Raw genomic sequence first — 12,314 nt, forward strand, 5'->3', positions numbered from 1 at the left:
GAGCGTTGGACTGCATGGGAGTTTACGGAGGATGGTGAGCGAAATGTACAACCGTACGGCGAAGATTTGTAGGAAATTTCCCACCGTCCGGAATATTCTGCCGGAAAAATATTCGTTGACCGCCTTAGCTGTTGCATTTTGATTGGCTGTTCTGAGGCACTGAATTTGCTGGAAGTCAGCTCGAGCTTTCGCTGCTTTTCCATGCTGGCGTTCTTTTGTTTGAATCGGAATTGATCAGTTGAAGGGATTTAGTAGTCTCGTGTTTTGTCCGGCAGACGAGACTGTAATCTCTGGGAGTTCCAGCAGTGGGTGGTGGGCCATTCCTCGGCACTTCAACTCTCAACCCAGTAACAGTACCTACTTGCTCCTCAGATTCCATCCTCCGAATCCGGCTCAACCAGTCGGCGCTTTTGGTCAAGGCAATTGAATTGGGTTTTGAGCTCTCGTGGGTCAATCAATGCTTTGAATGCAATGCATCATCGGATGCCGTTGCCGCGAGTCTGGTCCGCGCCGAGACTAGTTGCTGGCCGCCCGCTGTCGACCGCCGCGTCGGTGTCGGTTTCGTCAACCCCTCGCCGCCCCGCTACCTTCGCCGCGGTCTGTTCCTCTGCCCCTCACCACCTCCAAAACACCAACAACAATTACTACTACGCACGCCAACTCCAAGCCGTTTCGCATCCGCGCATCCTCGGTCAGATCGTCCCCCGAAGACTGTGTTCGTATCGCAGAATGTGTCGTTCCCGCCATGCCGACGAGTCCATTGGCTCGACCTTCGCCCCCCACGACCGGGAGGTGCTGCCTGCCAATGTCAAGCCCGTCCATTATGATCTGACGCTGGAGCCGGATTTTGAGAAATTCACCTACGACGGAACCGTAATCATCGAGTATGCCTGCGATCGTATACCCCCAAATGTGTAGTATTGCTGATGATGTGGTCCGTAACTAGTCTCAATGTCTTGGAAGACACCAACTCCATCTCCCTAAACACCCTTGAAATCGACATCCACGGCTCGGAGATCACCGCCAATGGTGCGGTGGTCACCTCGTCGCCCAAGACCAGCGTCGATCCCGATAAGCAAGTCACAACGCTGGAGTTTGACCAGACCATTCCGGCCGGGTCCAAGGCGCAGTTGAAACTCACCTTCACGGGCATCCTGAACGACAAGATGGCCGGCTTCTATAGGTCGTCATACAAGACCGCGGACGGGGAGACCAGGTACATTGCGTCCACTCAGATGGAGCCTACGGATGCTCGTCGGGCGTTTCCATGCTTTGATGAACCCGCCCTCAAGGCCGAGTTCACCATCACGCTGATTGCGGACAAGCACATGACATGTTTGAGCAACATGGACGTTGCTTCCGAAACAGAAGTGCAGTCCAAGATCACCGGCGGTAAGAGGAAAGCGGTCAAGTTCAACAAGACGCCCGTCATGTCCACCTACCTTGTCGCTTTCATCATCGGCGAGCTCAACTACATCGAGACGAACAACTTCCGGGTGCCCGTCCGCGTGTTTGCGACACCGGACCAGAACATCGAGCATGGCCGTTTCTCGCTCGAACTGGCCGCCCGCACGCTGGCCTTTTATGAGAAGAAGTTCGATAGTCCCTATCCTCTGCCAAAGATGGATATGGTCGCTGTTCCTGATTTCAGTGCCGGAGCGATGGAAAACTGGGGTTTGGTCACGTATCGTATCGTGGACTTGCTGCTCGACGAAAAGACGTCCGGTGCCTCCGTCAAGGAACGGATTGCCGAGACCGTGCAACACGAATTGGCTCACCAGTGGTTCGGTAACCTGGTCACCATGGACTTCTGGGACGGTCTGTGGCTGAACGAAGGGTTCGCCACGTGGATGTCGTGGTATTCTTGCAACGAATTCTTCCCAGAGTGGAAAGTGTGGCAGACATACGTGATCGACAATCTGCAGAGTGCACTGTCTCTTGACTCCTTACGGAGCAGCCACCCCATAGAGGTTCCCGTCAAGCGGGCCGACGAGATCAACCAAATCTTCGACGCCATCTCGTACTCCAAGGGCTCGTCGGTGCTGCGGATGATATCCAAGTACCTGGGCGAGGAAACGTTCCTCCAGGGAGTACGGAACTACATCAAGAAGCACGCCTACGGCAACACGCGGACCAATGACCTCTGGGCAGCCCTGGGTGAGGCCAGCGGCAAGCCCGTTGAGAAGGTGATGGATATCTGGACGAAGAAGGTCGGATTCCCCGTCGTGCAGGTGGCCGAAAACACCGAGGCGGGCACTCTGAAGTTGAAGCAAAACCGGTTCCTGCGCACGGGCGACGTGAAGCCCGAGGAGGACACCACGATCTACCCGGTGATGCTGGGCCTTCGGACACGACAGGGCATCCAAGAAGACCTTCTGCTGGACCAACGCGAGGGCGAGTTCAAAGTCCCCGACTTGGAGTTCTTCAAACTGAATGCAGACCACTCGGGGCTTTACCGGACGTCATACACGCCGGAGCGGCTGGAGAAACTCGGCAAGGCCGCAAAGGAGGGCCTGCTGACGGTGGAGGATCGGGCGGGCATGGTGGCAGACTCGGGCGCGCTCGCGTCAGCGGGCTACCAGAAGACGTCCGGGCTGCTGGCGCTGCTCAAGGGGTTTGACGGCGAGACGGAGTACATCGTCTGGAACGAGATCCTGACGCGGATTGCGGCGGTGCGGCAAGCGTGGCTGTTCGAGGACAAGAAGCTCGGTGACGCGCTCAAGGCGTTCCAGCGGTCTCTGGTCGGCGAGCGCGCGCGGCAGATTGGGTGGCAGTTCTCCGACAAGGACGGCCACATTGAGCAGCAGTTCAAGGCGCTGCTGTTCGGCAGTGCGGGGGCGGCGGACGACCCGACGGTGGTGGCCGCGGCGCAGGACATGTTCGCGCGGTTCGCGGCGGGCGACCACTCGGCGATCCACCCGAACATCCGGGGCAGCGTGTTCAGCATCGCGCTCCGCCACGGTGGCGAGAAGGAGTACAACGTCATCCTCGACCGGTACCACCACGCGCCGACGTCGGACGAGAAGAACACCGCTCTGCGGGCGCTAGGCGCGTCCGAAGACCCGGCCCTGATCCGGCGCACGCTCGAGCTCGCCGGCAACCCGGCCGAGGTGCGCGACCAGGACATCTACCTGCCGCTCTCCGGGCTGCGCACCCACCGCCGCGGCGTCGAGGAGCGCTGGCGCTGGCTCACGAGCAACTGGGACGAGATCGTCCGGCGGCTCCCTCCGTCGCTGACCATGCTCAGCACCGTCGTCCAGCTCACCGCGTCGGCGTTCTGCACCGAGGCGCAGCTCCGCACCGTGGAGGCCTTCTTCGCTGACAAGGACACCAAGGGCTACGACCGCGCCGTGCAGCAGAGTCTCGATGCGATCCGGGCCAAGGCGCATTGGGTCCGGCGCGATGCTGCCGATGTCGAGGCGTGGTTGAAGACCAATGGGTTCCTTACACAATAAAACCATTATTCCTCTGGATTTTACCTTATTTACGGATGTACCTATGTTTTATTACTGAATGGGATAGAAGCTTTTTTTTTTTTTTTCCCAAGTTTGTCTTTCTTTTGGATGTACTCCATGAAATAGTATCCGCCAGTAATATTCACTCTCTATTGACAATTCCCCCCTCCTGTCTATCAAACCAGTTTGCCGCAGAATTAGGTACACAGTAAATTCTGCTTGAAAAGAAAAGAAAAAGAAGAATCAAATGCTCCATCTGATCCGATGATGCAACTTCCCATGAAACCAACAAGATGCGAAAGAAGCCGAAAGAAGAGATATATATATATACTCCCGGAATAGTTCCAACCTGGGTCTGAAGAAGAAGAAGAAGAAAAGTTGAGTGAGACTGGAGAGAAAGATAAAAAAAAAAACATCATCCCCATTCTCATGCATATCGCGCGCTCAGCTGCGCCCAGGAATCCGGGCTGGTTCGCCCGGTTTGACTCGCGGTGATATCCACGCTGGCCTGGCTCATGTGCACCGGCCGCGTGGTGGACACCGTGGTTGGCGGTGGAGCCTTGCCGATGCCCAGTCCGTTCGTCGTGGTCGATGGGGATGTGTTGGTGGAAGCAGTATGGAACGGGTTGCGCGAGCCTGCTTGCTGTGCGGGATCGGCCGATGGTGAGGTTGTTGTGCTTGGTTGCGAAGTCGGGGGTTCGGTCGTCGTCGAAGAGGAAAGGTTGGTTTGCTGTGGTTGAGAAGCTTGCGTCTGTTCGGGGATGGTGAACATTGTCGTGGCGGGTGATAGGTTGTATAATGCTAGGATGCTGTTCTTGTCGAATCGACCGGGCTGCGGTTGTTGCTGTTGTTGTTGCTGCTGCGGCTGTGGATACGTCTGGTACCGCGCGTACGGATTCTGGGATTGATAGAAAGGCTGCGGTACAGCTGCAACCTGCTGCGCATTTACGCCGTTGGCAGCTTCAAAGGGATTGTATGACTGGACCGGCGGCTGTGCCGGTGCCATGGTCGGTACTGCTGTCAGATCCGGCGTCGACGCGCCGTACGCCGGCGCTGACCGCTGCGATAGACCCGTCGACTGCGGCGACAGGCGCCCGAAGAAAGGATTCGAAGACAACGTCGGCGTTGAGACAGCCGATTGTGGATGCCCGAAATATGGATTCCCTCCCGTAGGTGCGGACGCCGCCGCTGACTGGAAAAACGGATTGTAGTTACCGTTCAAAGGCTGAGGTGAATTCACAAATTGTCCCTGTGTTCCTGGGGCAAAGGCTGGCCCGGAGTACATCTGCTGCGTCTGGGCGGGGTAGCCACCGGTGGTGTGCGGGAAGAGAGGTTGACTAACTTGGAGGTTCTGAAAACTCGCCTCCAAGCCCGTCGTCTGTGAAGACTGTGATGAAGTCGGCACGTCAAAAGGGTTGTATGACTTGATGGGCGCAGACGCTGGTCCCTGAGTCACCGAGCTCGAGTTCACGAATGCACTGGCGGACGGCGTTGCCGGCGAAGTTTGCTGCGTGCTCGCAGTGTCCCTTGTCGGCGGCTTCGACGACGTTGGCGTGCGTGATCGATCATCCGCGCTCGATTCGTCTCCCAGCCTAGTCAACACCTCGATTGTCCGCTCCAGATTTCCTCCCATCTTCTTGAGTATCCTTGCGTTCCGCGATTCGTTCGTGAATCCCATATCTCGAAGCGCATCTAGTTTTGCGTCGAAAGAATTTACGTCCTCAACGCTAGACCCAAGCATCCGCGACGCTTTGTCCCTGGAGCCCGAGGAGGTTGAAGCCGGTGTGGAGGAATGATTTTGGGAGGACCGTGAAAGATGACTGGATGATGAGCTGGAACGTAGACTGAACGGAAATCTCCTATTCTTGGGCGGCAGAGGGGGCGGTGGTGAGTCGTCCAGCGACTGCTGTGTGTGATACCCAGAATCGTCTCTACTGGGCGGCTTGGGCTTCCCGTCCTCCAGCACGCGGTATTCGTACTTTTGCCGGATGAATCGCTCCATTGCGGAATCGGCCTCGTCGGCATCGATCGGCACTGGGGGTTTAACATTCCTCGGATTATATTCCTTGTTTACCGCTGCATTCCCTTTCCTCCTCATCATCTATGACGCTCGCCAGATCAGCATCGACCTGAACTTCGCAGAAAGCCTTGCAGAGCTAGCTCACTTCAACTTGGTCGGTCGTCCAGCTATCCATACTCAAGGACTTGACCTTGGAAATATGCGTGCCCATTTTTCGGTGCAGGGCCGCACATCGCATGCAAAGAAACACTCCCAACTGTATTTCCGCTCAACTTTCAGCACCCGTTCCCGCTGAGAGGTCGAGGGTTGAACTAGTAATTTCCGGGACTTACGTTCCAACTGGCCCATCCTGGAAAAAGTCGTCAGTGTCAGGACAAACGTAGAGCGACTGCCAGTACGGACCTGGATTCCCTGCCTGACAGTCCGCGCATCGGTCATTGCCAGGAACCGTGCGGATGAGCTCCTGGAGAGCTCTCTCGTTTCGCGCCTGCTGGCGCTTGTTCGGCATGGAAACCATGGCCTTATCTGTGACCGCGAAATCACGGCGCACGAGACGATTCCCGGAATCAACTGAATTTGCAAAGGACAAGGGAGAAACGGGAGCCTGAGCACGATGACAATCAGGAGGACGAGCAGACGCGATGCCCCGAGTCCAGATGGGGGCTGGCCATGGGGACCGAATTCCTGATTGGACAGGAAAAATTCAAGTAAAGCATGCCCAACTGCCGAAATAGGAATATTAGCCTAATTTGGTAAGGATTACTCGTAATCAGTCGAAGAGCGGTACGGAGGGCTTCCTGCGGCCAATCGGTCACTATAGGTATTCTGCAACCTCGTAGGTTTTCTCTAGGGTTCGAGTGCTATGCCAGAAAGACCTTTCTGAAATCCTAGATAGCTCCCTGCGTTAAAGAGGCTTCTTGCTTGCTTCGGCGCAGGTAACACCTTTTTCAGCCTTAACCTCGAACACGCGAAACACGATCATGGACAGCTTAAACCATGGCAACCGGTTACTCTGCATTCCAGGGGCAGAATCGAGTCACCCGTACAGGCACTAAGGAAGGATCATTCATCGTATATACTGGAGGAGAAATGTCGGAGCAATTGGAGGGCTCGCCCACCCATGGCATGAACAGCCTCCAAGAGGCATTCATGCGGCTTAGGCAAGGAAACAGTTGCCCCCGAGGTCATGATGACTTTCACTCTTGTACGCCAATATGACCCGCCATTCTATGGGAGTTGCTCCGGAGAGCGGTAGACTGGAGGTTGATTATGCGTTCGTGGGCATGAAGTGTGACGATGAAAGGAAGGAAAAAAAATATTCTGTTCCTGGTTCAACATCTTAAATCGATCTAGTTATTTTATCACGTGATCTTCTCGGATTAACATTGTTGCAGCCGCCGTGTGGAGCTTTTAGCCTCGAAAATCTCCAAACCTTCGAGATCCTGCCCACTCCACGACTGAGCTCTGATTCAGCGCGGAATGACTTGACTGACCATCGATCACAAGCATGTACCGCAGAAAATCGTGACCGGCAGGAATTGATGTTGTTCCATGCCAGCCTGGTGTGCGGTCATTGACGAGTCAAGCTTTACCCACCAGTTCCCGCGTCTATGAGTTTCTCATCTCATAGAGGTCACAACTCTTCGTTCGTTCGGGTGGAAGAGCAAACCCATACAGTTTTAGCAGGACTGCGTCGGCTCCACCCTGCTGCTTGCGTTGTCGACCAGATAGCAGGACTATATACACGACGGACATCACAGACCCAGTATTACTGCACATCCGAACTGTGGAATTGTTCATTCCTTGTGTGCGTTTCGTAACATCATGACCGCTGCGATCCTTTGACCTTGAGAGCCCCAGATTGCTCCACATGGTATGATCTGGCCTTTGAATGCGGTGCTGTTCAGATTGTATGTTGTGTAGATGGTCATATGGACCATTCCCCCTCCGTCGAGGCGAGTCAAGATTTGCTCCATGCGGCTGCGGAGGACTGCAGCATTTTCCATGCCTTCAAGCCCCATCTCGACATTGTAGAATGCGATCCTTCCCCCAGCAACTGTCGTCCAAACTGTTGTCGATAATTCACTCAGAGTCTCGGAAGAGACTGAAACTTTGCCACGCAAACCAATCCCCTGCCATTCGATATCGCTTCCCCGAGGCAGCTCCTGCACCTCCACGGTGAAGACCGGCGGGGATTGAGTAGGGCAATCAACAACATCATAGTTCGGTATTCGGCGTTCTTGCGTCGCTGCATGTAGAAGGTCACCCTGGCCACCGTATCTAATGTCCCAAGCATCAGGACCGTCCTCATCAACGCTATCGTCAACTTCCGATGGCTTGCGATTCATTGTCTTCCAGATATCTGTCGCTATGCGGGCTTTGACATGTCCATGTTGAGGGTCGCTTGCTAAGAACGCGACACCACCGAGCCACCAGTCGACTTTTGTAGCTGTGCCGATTCTCCAGAGATGTTGCAGCGACAAGGTTGCGTGTAAACCAAAGTTGCGATGCCAGGCATCCTCTGCTGTGTTGTGATCTCCCGCTATTTCCATGCTGGCAGGATCCAATGGTATCTGTCCGGCCACGAAGACGAGTCCTCCGCCGTGTTCAATGGACGAGTTTTGCTGAAGAGGAATGCTAATGGCTTGGGAGTACGGTCCGATGTTTGCCGGGGCCCAATATGACCGTGACTGCACATGGAGGCCTTCTCTCCTGCTGCGAGGACCTCGATCGACGACGAACGAGGCCATTACTTGGACGCCTTCCGGCAAGTGGTCACCGCAAGCTACCGTGACCCGCGCAGCAGGGTTAGGCCTCGTGAACAGGGAAGCGTATTCGCCATTGACTTGTGCAAAATCTTTCATGGAGCGAAGGAGTACTGTTGCAAAAACGATGTCGTTTGTTGTTGGTGAGCTTTCCTCGGACGATGATTTCAAGATTGTCCTCAGTTTTGCTACAATTCCTCGCATCTGCTCGCCTGCCCCAGTGCCAGCCTGAGGATCAGCAACGTTCGATATCGTGATTTTATTACCGTCATCGATTTTGGTCAACCCGACGTGATCCTGTTTGAATGGCTCCGATCTTGTCATTTGGGTTTCCGTGTTGTCTTTATCCAAGCGTGCTTCTAAATCGTGTAGAGCCCGAGCAAACAAGGGGTCGAGGCGCTGAGGGCGTCGTATACACTGGGGATCTATGCCGGGATCTTCCTCTTTAGGTACAACAGTCGCTCGTGACAAGGAGAGGAAGCTCACACCTCCATCTCCTGTTTCGACCTGCCGGTCTTCTTGTTCAATGACGATTTTATTCTTCCACAGAAACCGCGGCCCGTCTATAGCCAGTGTTTCGTATTCTCCTCCTTCCCCAAGGACTGCACCTGGTAGACCTTCAGCGACAAACCGCTTCATGACCCTCACTATGCGGTCTCTCGCGCGGCCGTTGCGATCTGCGACATTTTCCCAGAGAAAGCTGCTGTCCAACCCCCCCGAGGAAACTTTGATGATCCTGGAATCACACCCCGCAGCCGCCATGTCCTCCAGCAGCCCGGCATGAGTTGGTCGACCCTCGCGCTCCACGGGCGGTGGGAGCGATGGATACATCCACAACCATGCCAGCGGGACCAGTCCCAGCCGGCCAGCAACGTTTTCAATTCGCGTCCGCTGATACGTCGACAGGATGGCACCCGCTGAGACAGCATTGGCTTCGGGATGATCCCTCATGATTCTGCTCAGCAGGGGCACCAATGACTCAGTTTCATCATCTTTGATGCAGGAGGCCGGCTCGTCACCGTAGATTCTCGATGTATCAACAGCACCGCCCGTGATAGGTGCGCGGTAGAGTGGAAGTCCCAATGCCTGCTCATAGAGAGGTATCACTCTGTGGCCGATGGTCTGGTACATGAAACTGTCCATGTCTTCTTGCTGGTTGTCCGTTCCAGCGCCCTCGGTAGACGGCAGTGGCGGGTGAAGGTTCGCCAGAGCCACAACGCGGTGCCCATTCCGAATGCAGTGTAGGATGGAGTAAAGAGAATCTTTTCCGCCAGATATGAGGGCAATGACATTGAGCCCTGAAGATTGATATGAGGCCATGAGTCTGCGTTTTTGAGTAGTAGCCAGATTTTTACTGTATATACTGTTGAAAAGCCACGTTCCGTTGTTCAAAGTTTCGGGCTCGCGGCGAACATCACAATTGATATGAACGGATATGATCAGTTGATGCGAGCCATTTTGGTCAGGAACTGAGAATCGAATCTCTAAAGGAATTCTGGAAATTCCATTCAAATCAGGTGTTGCTGATTACTAGGGTTGATTGTTCAGCATTGCTCCAATTCCGCCCCGCAGTGAATTTTTCTCCCATGGAAAAAACCAGTCGACAACATCGCTTCGACTCGAACATACAGACCTATGAACGCAACAATCCGTGAGTGACAAACGCGAAATCTGCTCCTCCAGATCATGCCTGCAAAAAGAAGAGCGAGTGGTCAATCAAGATGGAAGAATCGCGCGACGTCAACTACTACGAAGTCCTGAACATCCCATTCCTTGACTCCGCGCCACTCTCGACACAGCAGATCAAGGCCGCGTATCACAAGGCGCTCCTACGACATCATCCCGACAAGGCCTCCAATACCCGATCACCTGCTTCAAAAGCAACCAAACCGGCATATTCCGTCGATGACATTACCAATGCGTATAAGACTCTCATTGATCCTGTCAAGCGCGCCGAGTATGATCGCACGTTGCGTCTACGACGGGATCACCTGGTTGACAAGGGACAGCTGCGGGGTGCAGACGTGTTTCGTACCGGACTGGAAGTGGTGGATCTGGAAGATCTACAGGAATCAGATTCCCCAAATGAGGAAGGCCAAACGTACTGGTACCGCGAGTGTCGCTGTGGTGACGAGAAAGGATTTATGGTCACGGAGGAGGAGTTGGAAAAGGAGAGTGCGCATGGGGAGATTGTGGTCGGGTGTCGTGGGTGCAGCTTATGGATGAAAGTGCTGTTTGCCGTGCAGGAAGATGACAGTGCTCAACCAGCGTCCTGAGCGATCAAGTTTTTCCCTGAACTCCTGGGAGGGGACATTCTGATAAACGATAGGTCGGCCAACTCTCCTGCCCTTGCCCTACCAATTGCGCCTCGAGAGGGGAAATTCAAAGGGCGGTGGGCAACGATTCATTCTGCTGATCGGCCCGTACTACACCGCTGCGAATGGGAAGCACAGGCCACCCAAGGTCCCGCAGCAACCGATCATGGCTGTAGTATCTGACCGCTCTTCCATGAAACACATGCGAAGTGTATTGTCGAGACTCGGGTCTTCATTGAGCACGACAGGTTTAAGTGAAGGGTACGATATTGCCAGTGGAAGGAAAGGCCGACAGGGGCTAAGAGCGGGATGAGTTCCTGCAGCCGTTGGTGGGAGAACCTGAATGCAATGGTGGGGAAGATAGACGAGAAGAAAACCTCGGATGATAGTTAAATTCGAACGCAGGGCCCACGAGTCAAGTACTCGTACGGATAGGTCGGCACGGATTCACCTCTTGACTTGGAGACACCATCGTTTGCCGCTACCTGCTGAGCTTCTGCGGCTATCGTGTCGCTGGTGCCCTTGGACAAGAGCTCTGCACAGTTGGCGAGGAAATGCGCCTATTTGAACAGATAATGTGGCTGTGGTATGCTGAAAGCATTCTGCTCAATTCCTCTGCCACCTATTATTGGCTGTGGAGCTCTATGATCTGTCAACTTCAGTGTCCAACGAAGCTCAAAGCATGATGCATTCGTATCTGGTATAAACATGTTTGTTTAAGAAGTTCACAGTCGTGGAGAGAATCCCCTCCAAAACATGTTTGTATCCTGCATACGTTTGCGAGGTGCGAGTTCACAGAAAACCGCAAAGTACAGCTGGACTGTGAGGATATGAGTTCTTTATTGGTATCAAAGTTGTTTAGGAAGAAAAAGACAACCGGACCAAACCGCCGTGGAGTCTCCAGTGCAACGACGACCAAACTCTCTCCACAGGTTCAAGCTTTCCTTGTGGAAATGACTGGACCGATTCAGACGAGGATTGGAAAGCCTGAATTGCAAAGAATGGAAAAGTTAAAGAGTATCTGAGATAATATCCGGGCGATTCCGGAGGCAACCGGGAAAGAGGTTCAGAAGCTCAATAATGTCTGCCAGGCAGAGAAGGACCTTTTACTGTACAAGGTTTCGCATCAGACTCTGAAAAGTAGAAAGACTGTACTATCATCACAGTTCAAATCTCTCCGGCTTGCGCAAGGCTTCAACCTGTTTTCTCAGCTCTTCCTCCCTTTTTTGAAGCGCAATTTTCTCCTGTAGCCTCTTGACATCGGCCTCCAAGCCTTGAAGCCGTTTCCGGGTGGCCTCTTGTTCAACTTCGTCTTTCGACTCTTGACGTAGATGCCTTCGTTGTGGAAGCTGAGTCCCAGAACTGAAGCCAGAATGGAAGCCAGTATTACCCACGGAGAGTGGAAGGCACATGCTCATTGCCTACGACGACAGATTGTTCTTCATCCACCATACGGCGATGGAGCTCCTCATCCAATCAATGGGAATGGAAGAGAAACTGACAGGGCTGGTCTGACCTGACAAGTTCACACGAAAAGATGGTGTTGATTTTATCTGGACGACCAAAAGCCATACTATGACATTAGGGCAAAATGTCTGCTGGTGGAGTACTTTGCGCAGCACTGGGTGCGCCATGGGAAGCTAGCAAAAGCGGAGGGAGATGTGCAAGAGGTGCAGGAGGATGTTTTGACCTTTTTTTTGTTTCCTTGAGCAAAAGAAGGCGGTAGAAGTCTGGGAAGAACTTCATGAGCCTGTAAGGT

General features: G+C 53.9%; 4 protein-coding genes across 4 annotated transcripts; 2 read left to right on the top strand and 2 right to left on the bottom strand.

Moving 5' to 3' along the window:
- Positions 1–729: 729 nt before the first annotated feature.
- VTN31DRAFT_2919 (uncharacterized protein) lies at positions 730–3,455 on the top strand (the record flags this gene model as incomplete). The annotated part of the gene is made up of 2 exons (XM_069403140.1): positions 730–884; positions 947–3,455. The coding sequence occupies 2 exons, from the start codon at positions 730–732 to the stop codon at positions 3,453–3,455; spliced, it is 2,664 nt and encodes an 887-aa protein (XP_069262352.1).
- A 427-nt stretch (positions 3,456–3,882) lies between these two features.
- On the bottom strand, positions 3,883–5,992 carry VTN31DRAFT_2920 (uncharacterized protein; the record flags this gene model as incomplete). Its single annotated transcript, XM_069403142.1, has 4 exons — positions 3,883–5,556; positions 5,621–5,731; positions 5,808–5,824; positions 5,878–5,992. 4 exons carry the CDS (start codon positions 5,990–5,992, stop codon positions 3,883–3,885), a joined length of 1,917 nt encoding a protein of 638 aa, XP_069262353.1.
- Positions 5,993–7,271: 1,279 nt separating this feature from the next.
- VTN31DRAFT_2921 (uncharacterized protein) lies at positions 7,272–9,560 on the bottom strand (the record flags this gene model as incomplete). Its single annotated transcript, XM_069403143.1, has 1 exon — positions 7,272–9,560. The coding sequence occupies one exon, from the start codon at positions 9,558–9,560 to the stop codon at positions 7,272–7,274; it is 2,289 nt and encodes a 762-aa protein (XP_069262354.1).
- A 401-nt stretch (positions 9,561–9,961) lies between these two features.
- VTN31DRAFT_2922 (uncharacterized protein) lies at positions 9,962–10,516 on the top strand (the record flags this gene model as incomplete). The annotated part of the gene is made up of 1 exon (XM_069403144.1): positions 9,962–10,516. One exon carries the CDS (start codon positions 9,962–9,964, stop codon positions 10,514–10,516), a length of 555 nt encoding a protein of 184 aa, XP_069262355.1.
- Between the last annotated feature and the right edge of the window lie 1,798 nt (positions 10,517–12,314).

This window comes from Thermomyces dupontii (genome assembly GCF_041956625.1).
Source record: "Thermomyces dupontii strain NRRL 2155 unplaced genomic scaffold VTN31scaffold_2, whole genome shotgun sequence".
Classification (NCBI taxonomy): Eukaryota; Fungi; Ascomycota; class Eurotiomycetes; order Eurotiales; family Trichocomaceae; genus Thermomyces; species Thermomyces dupontii.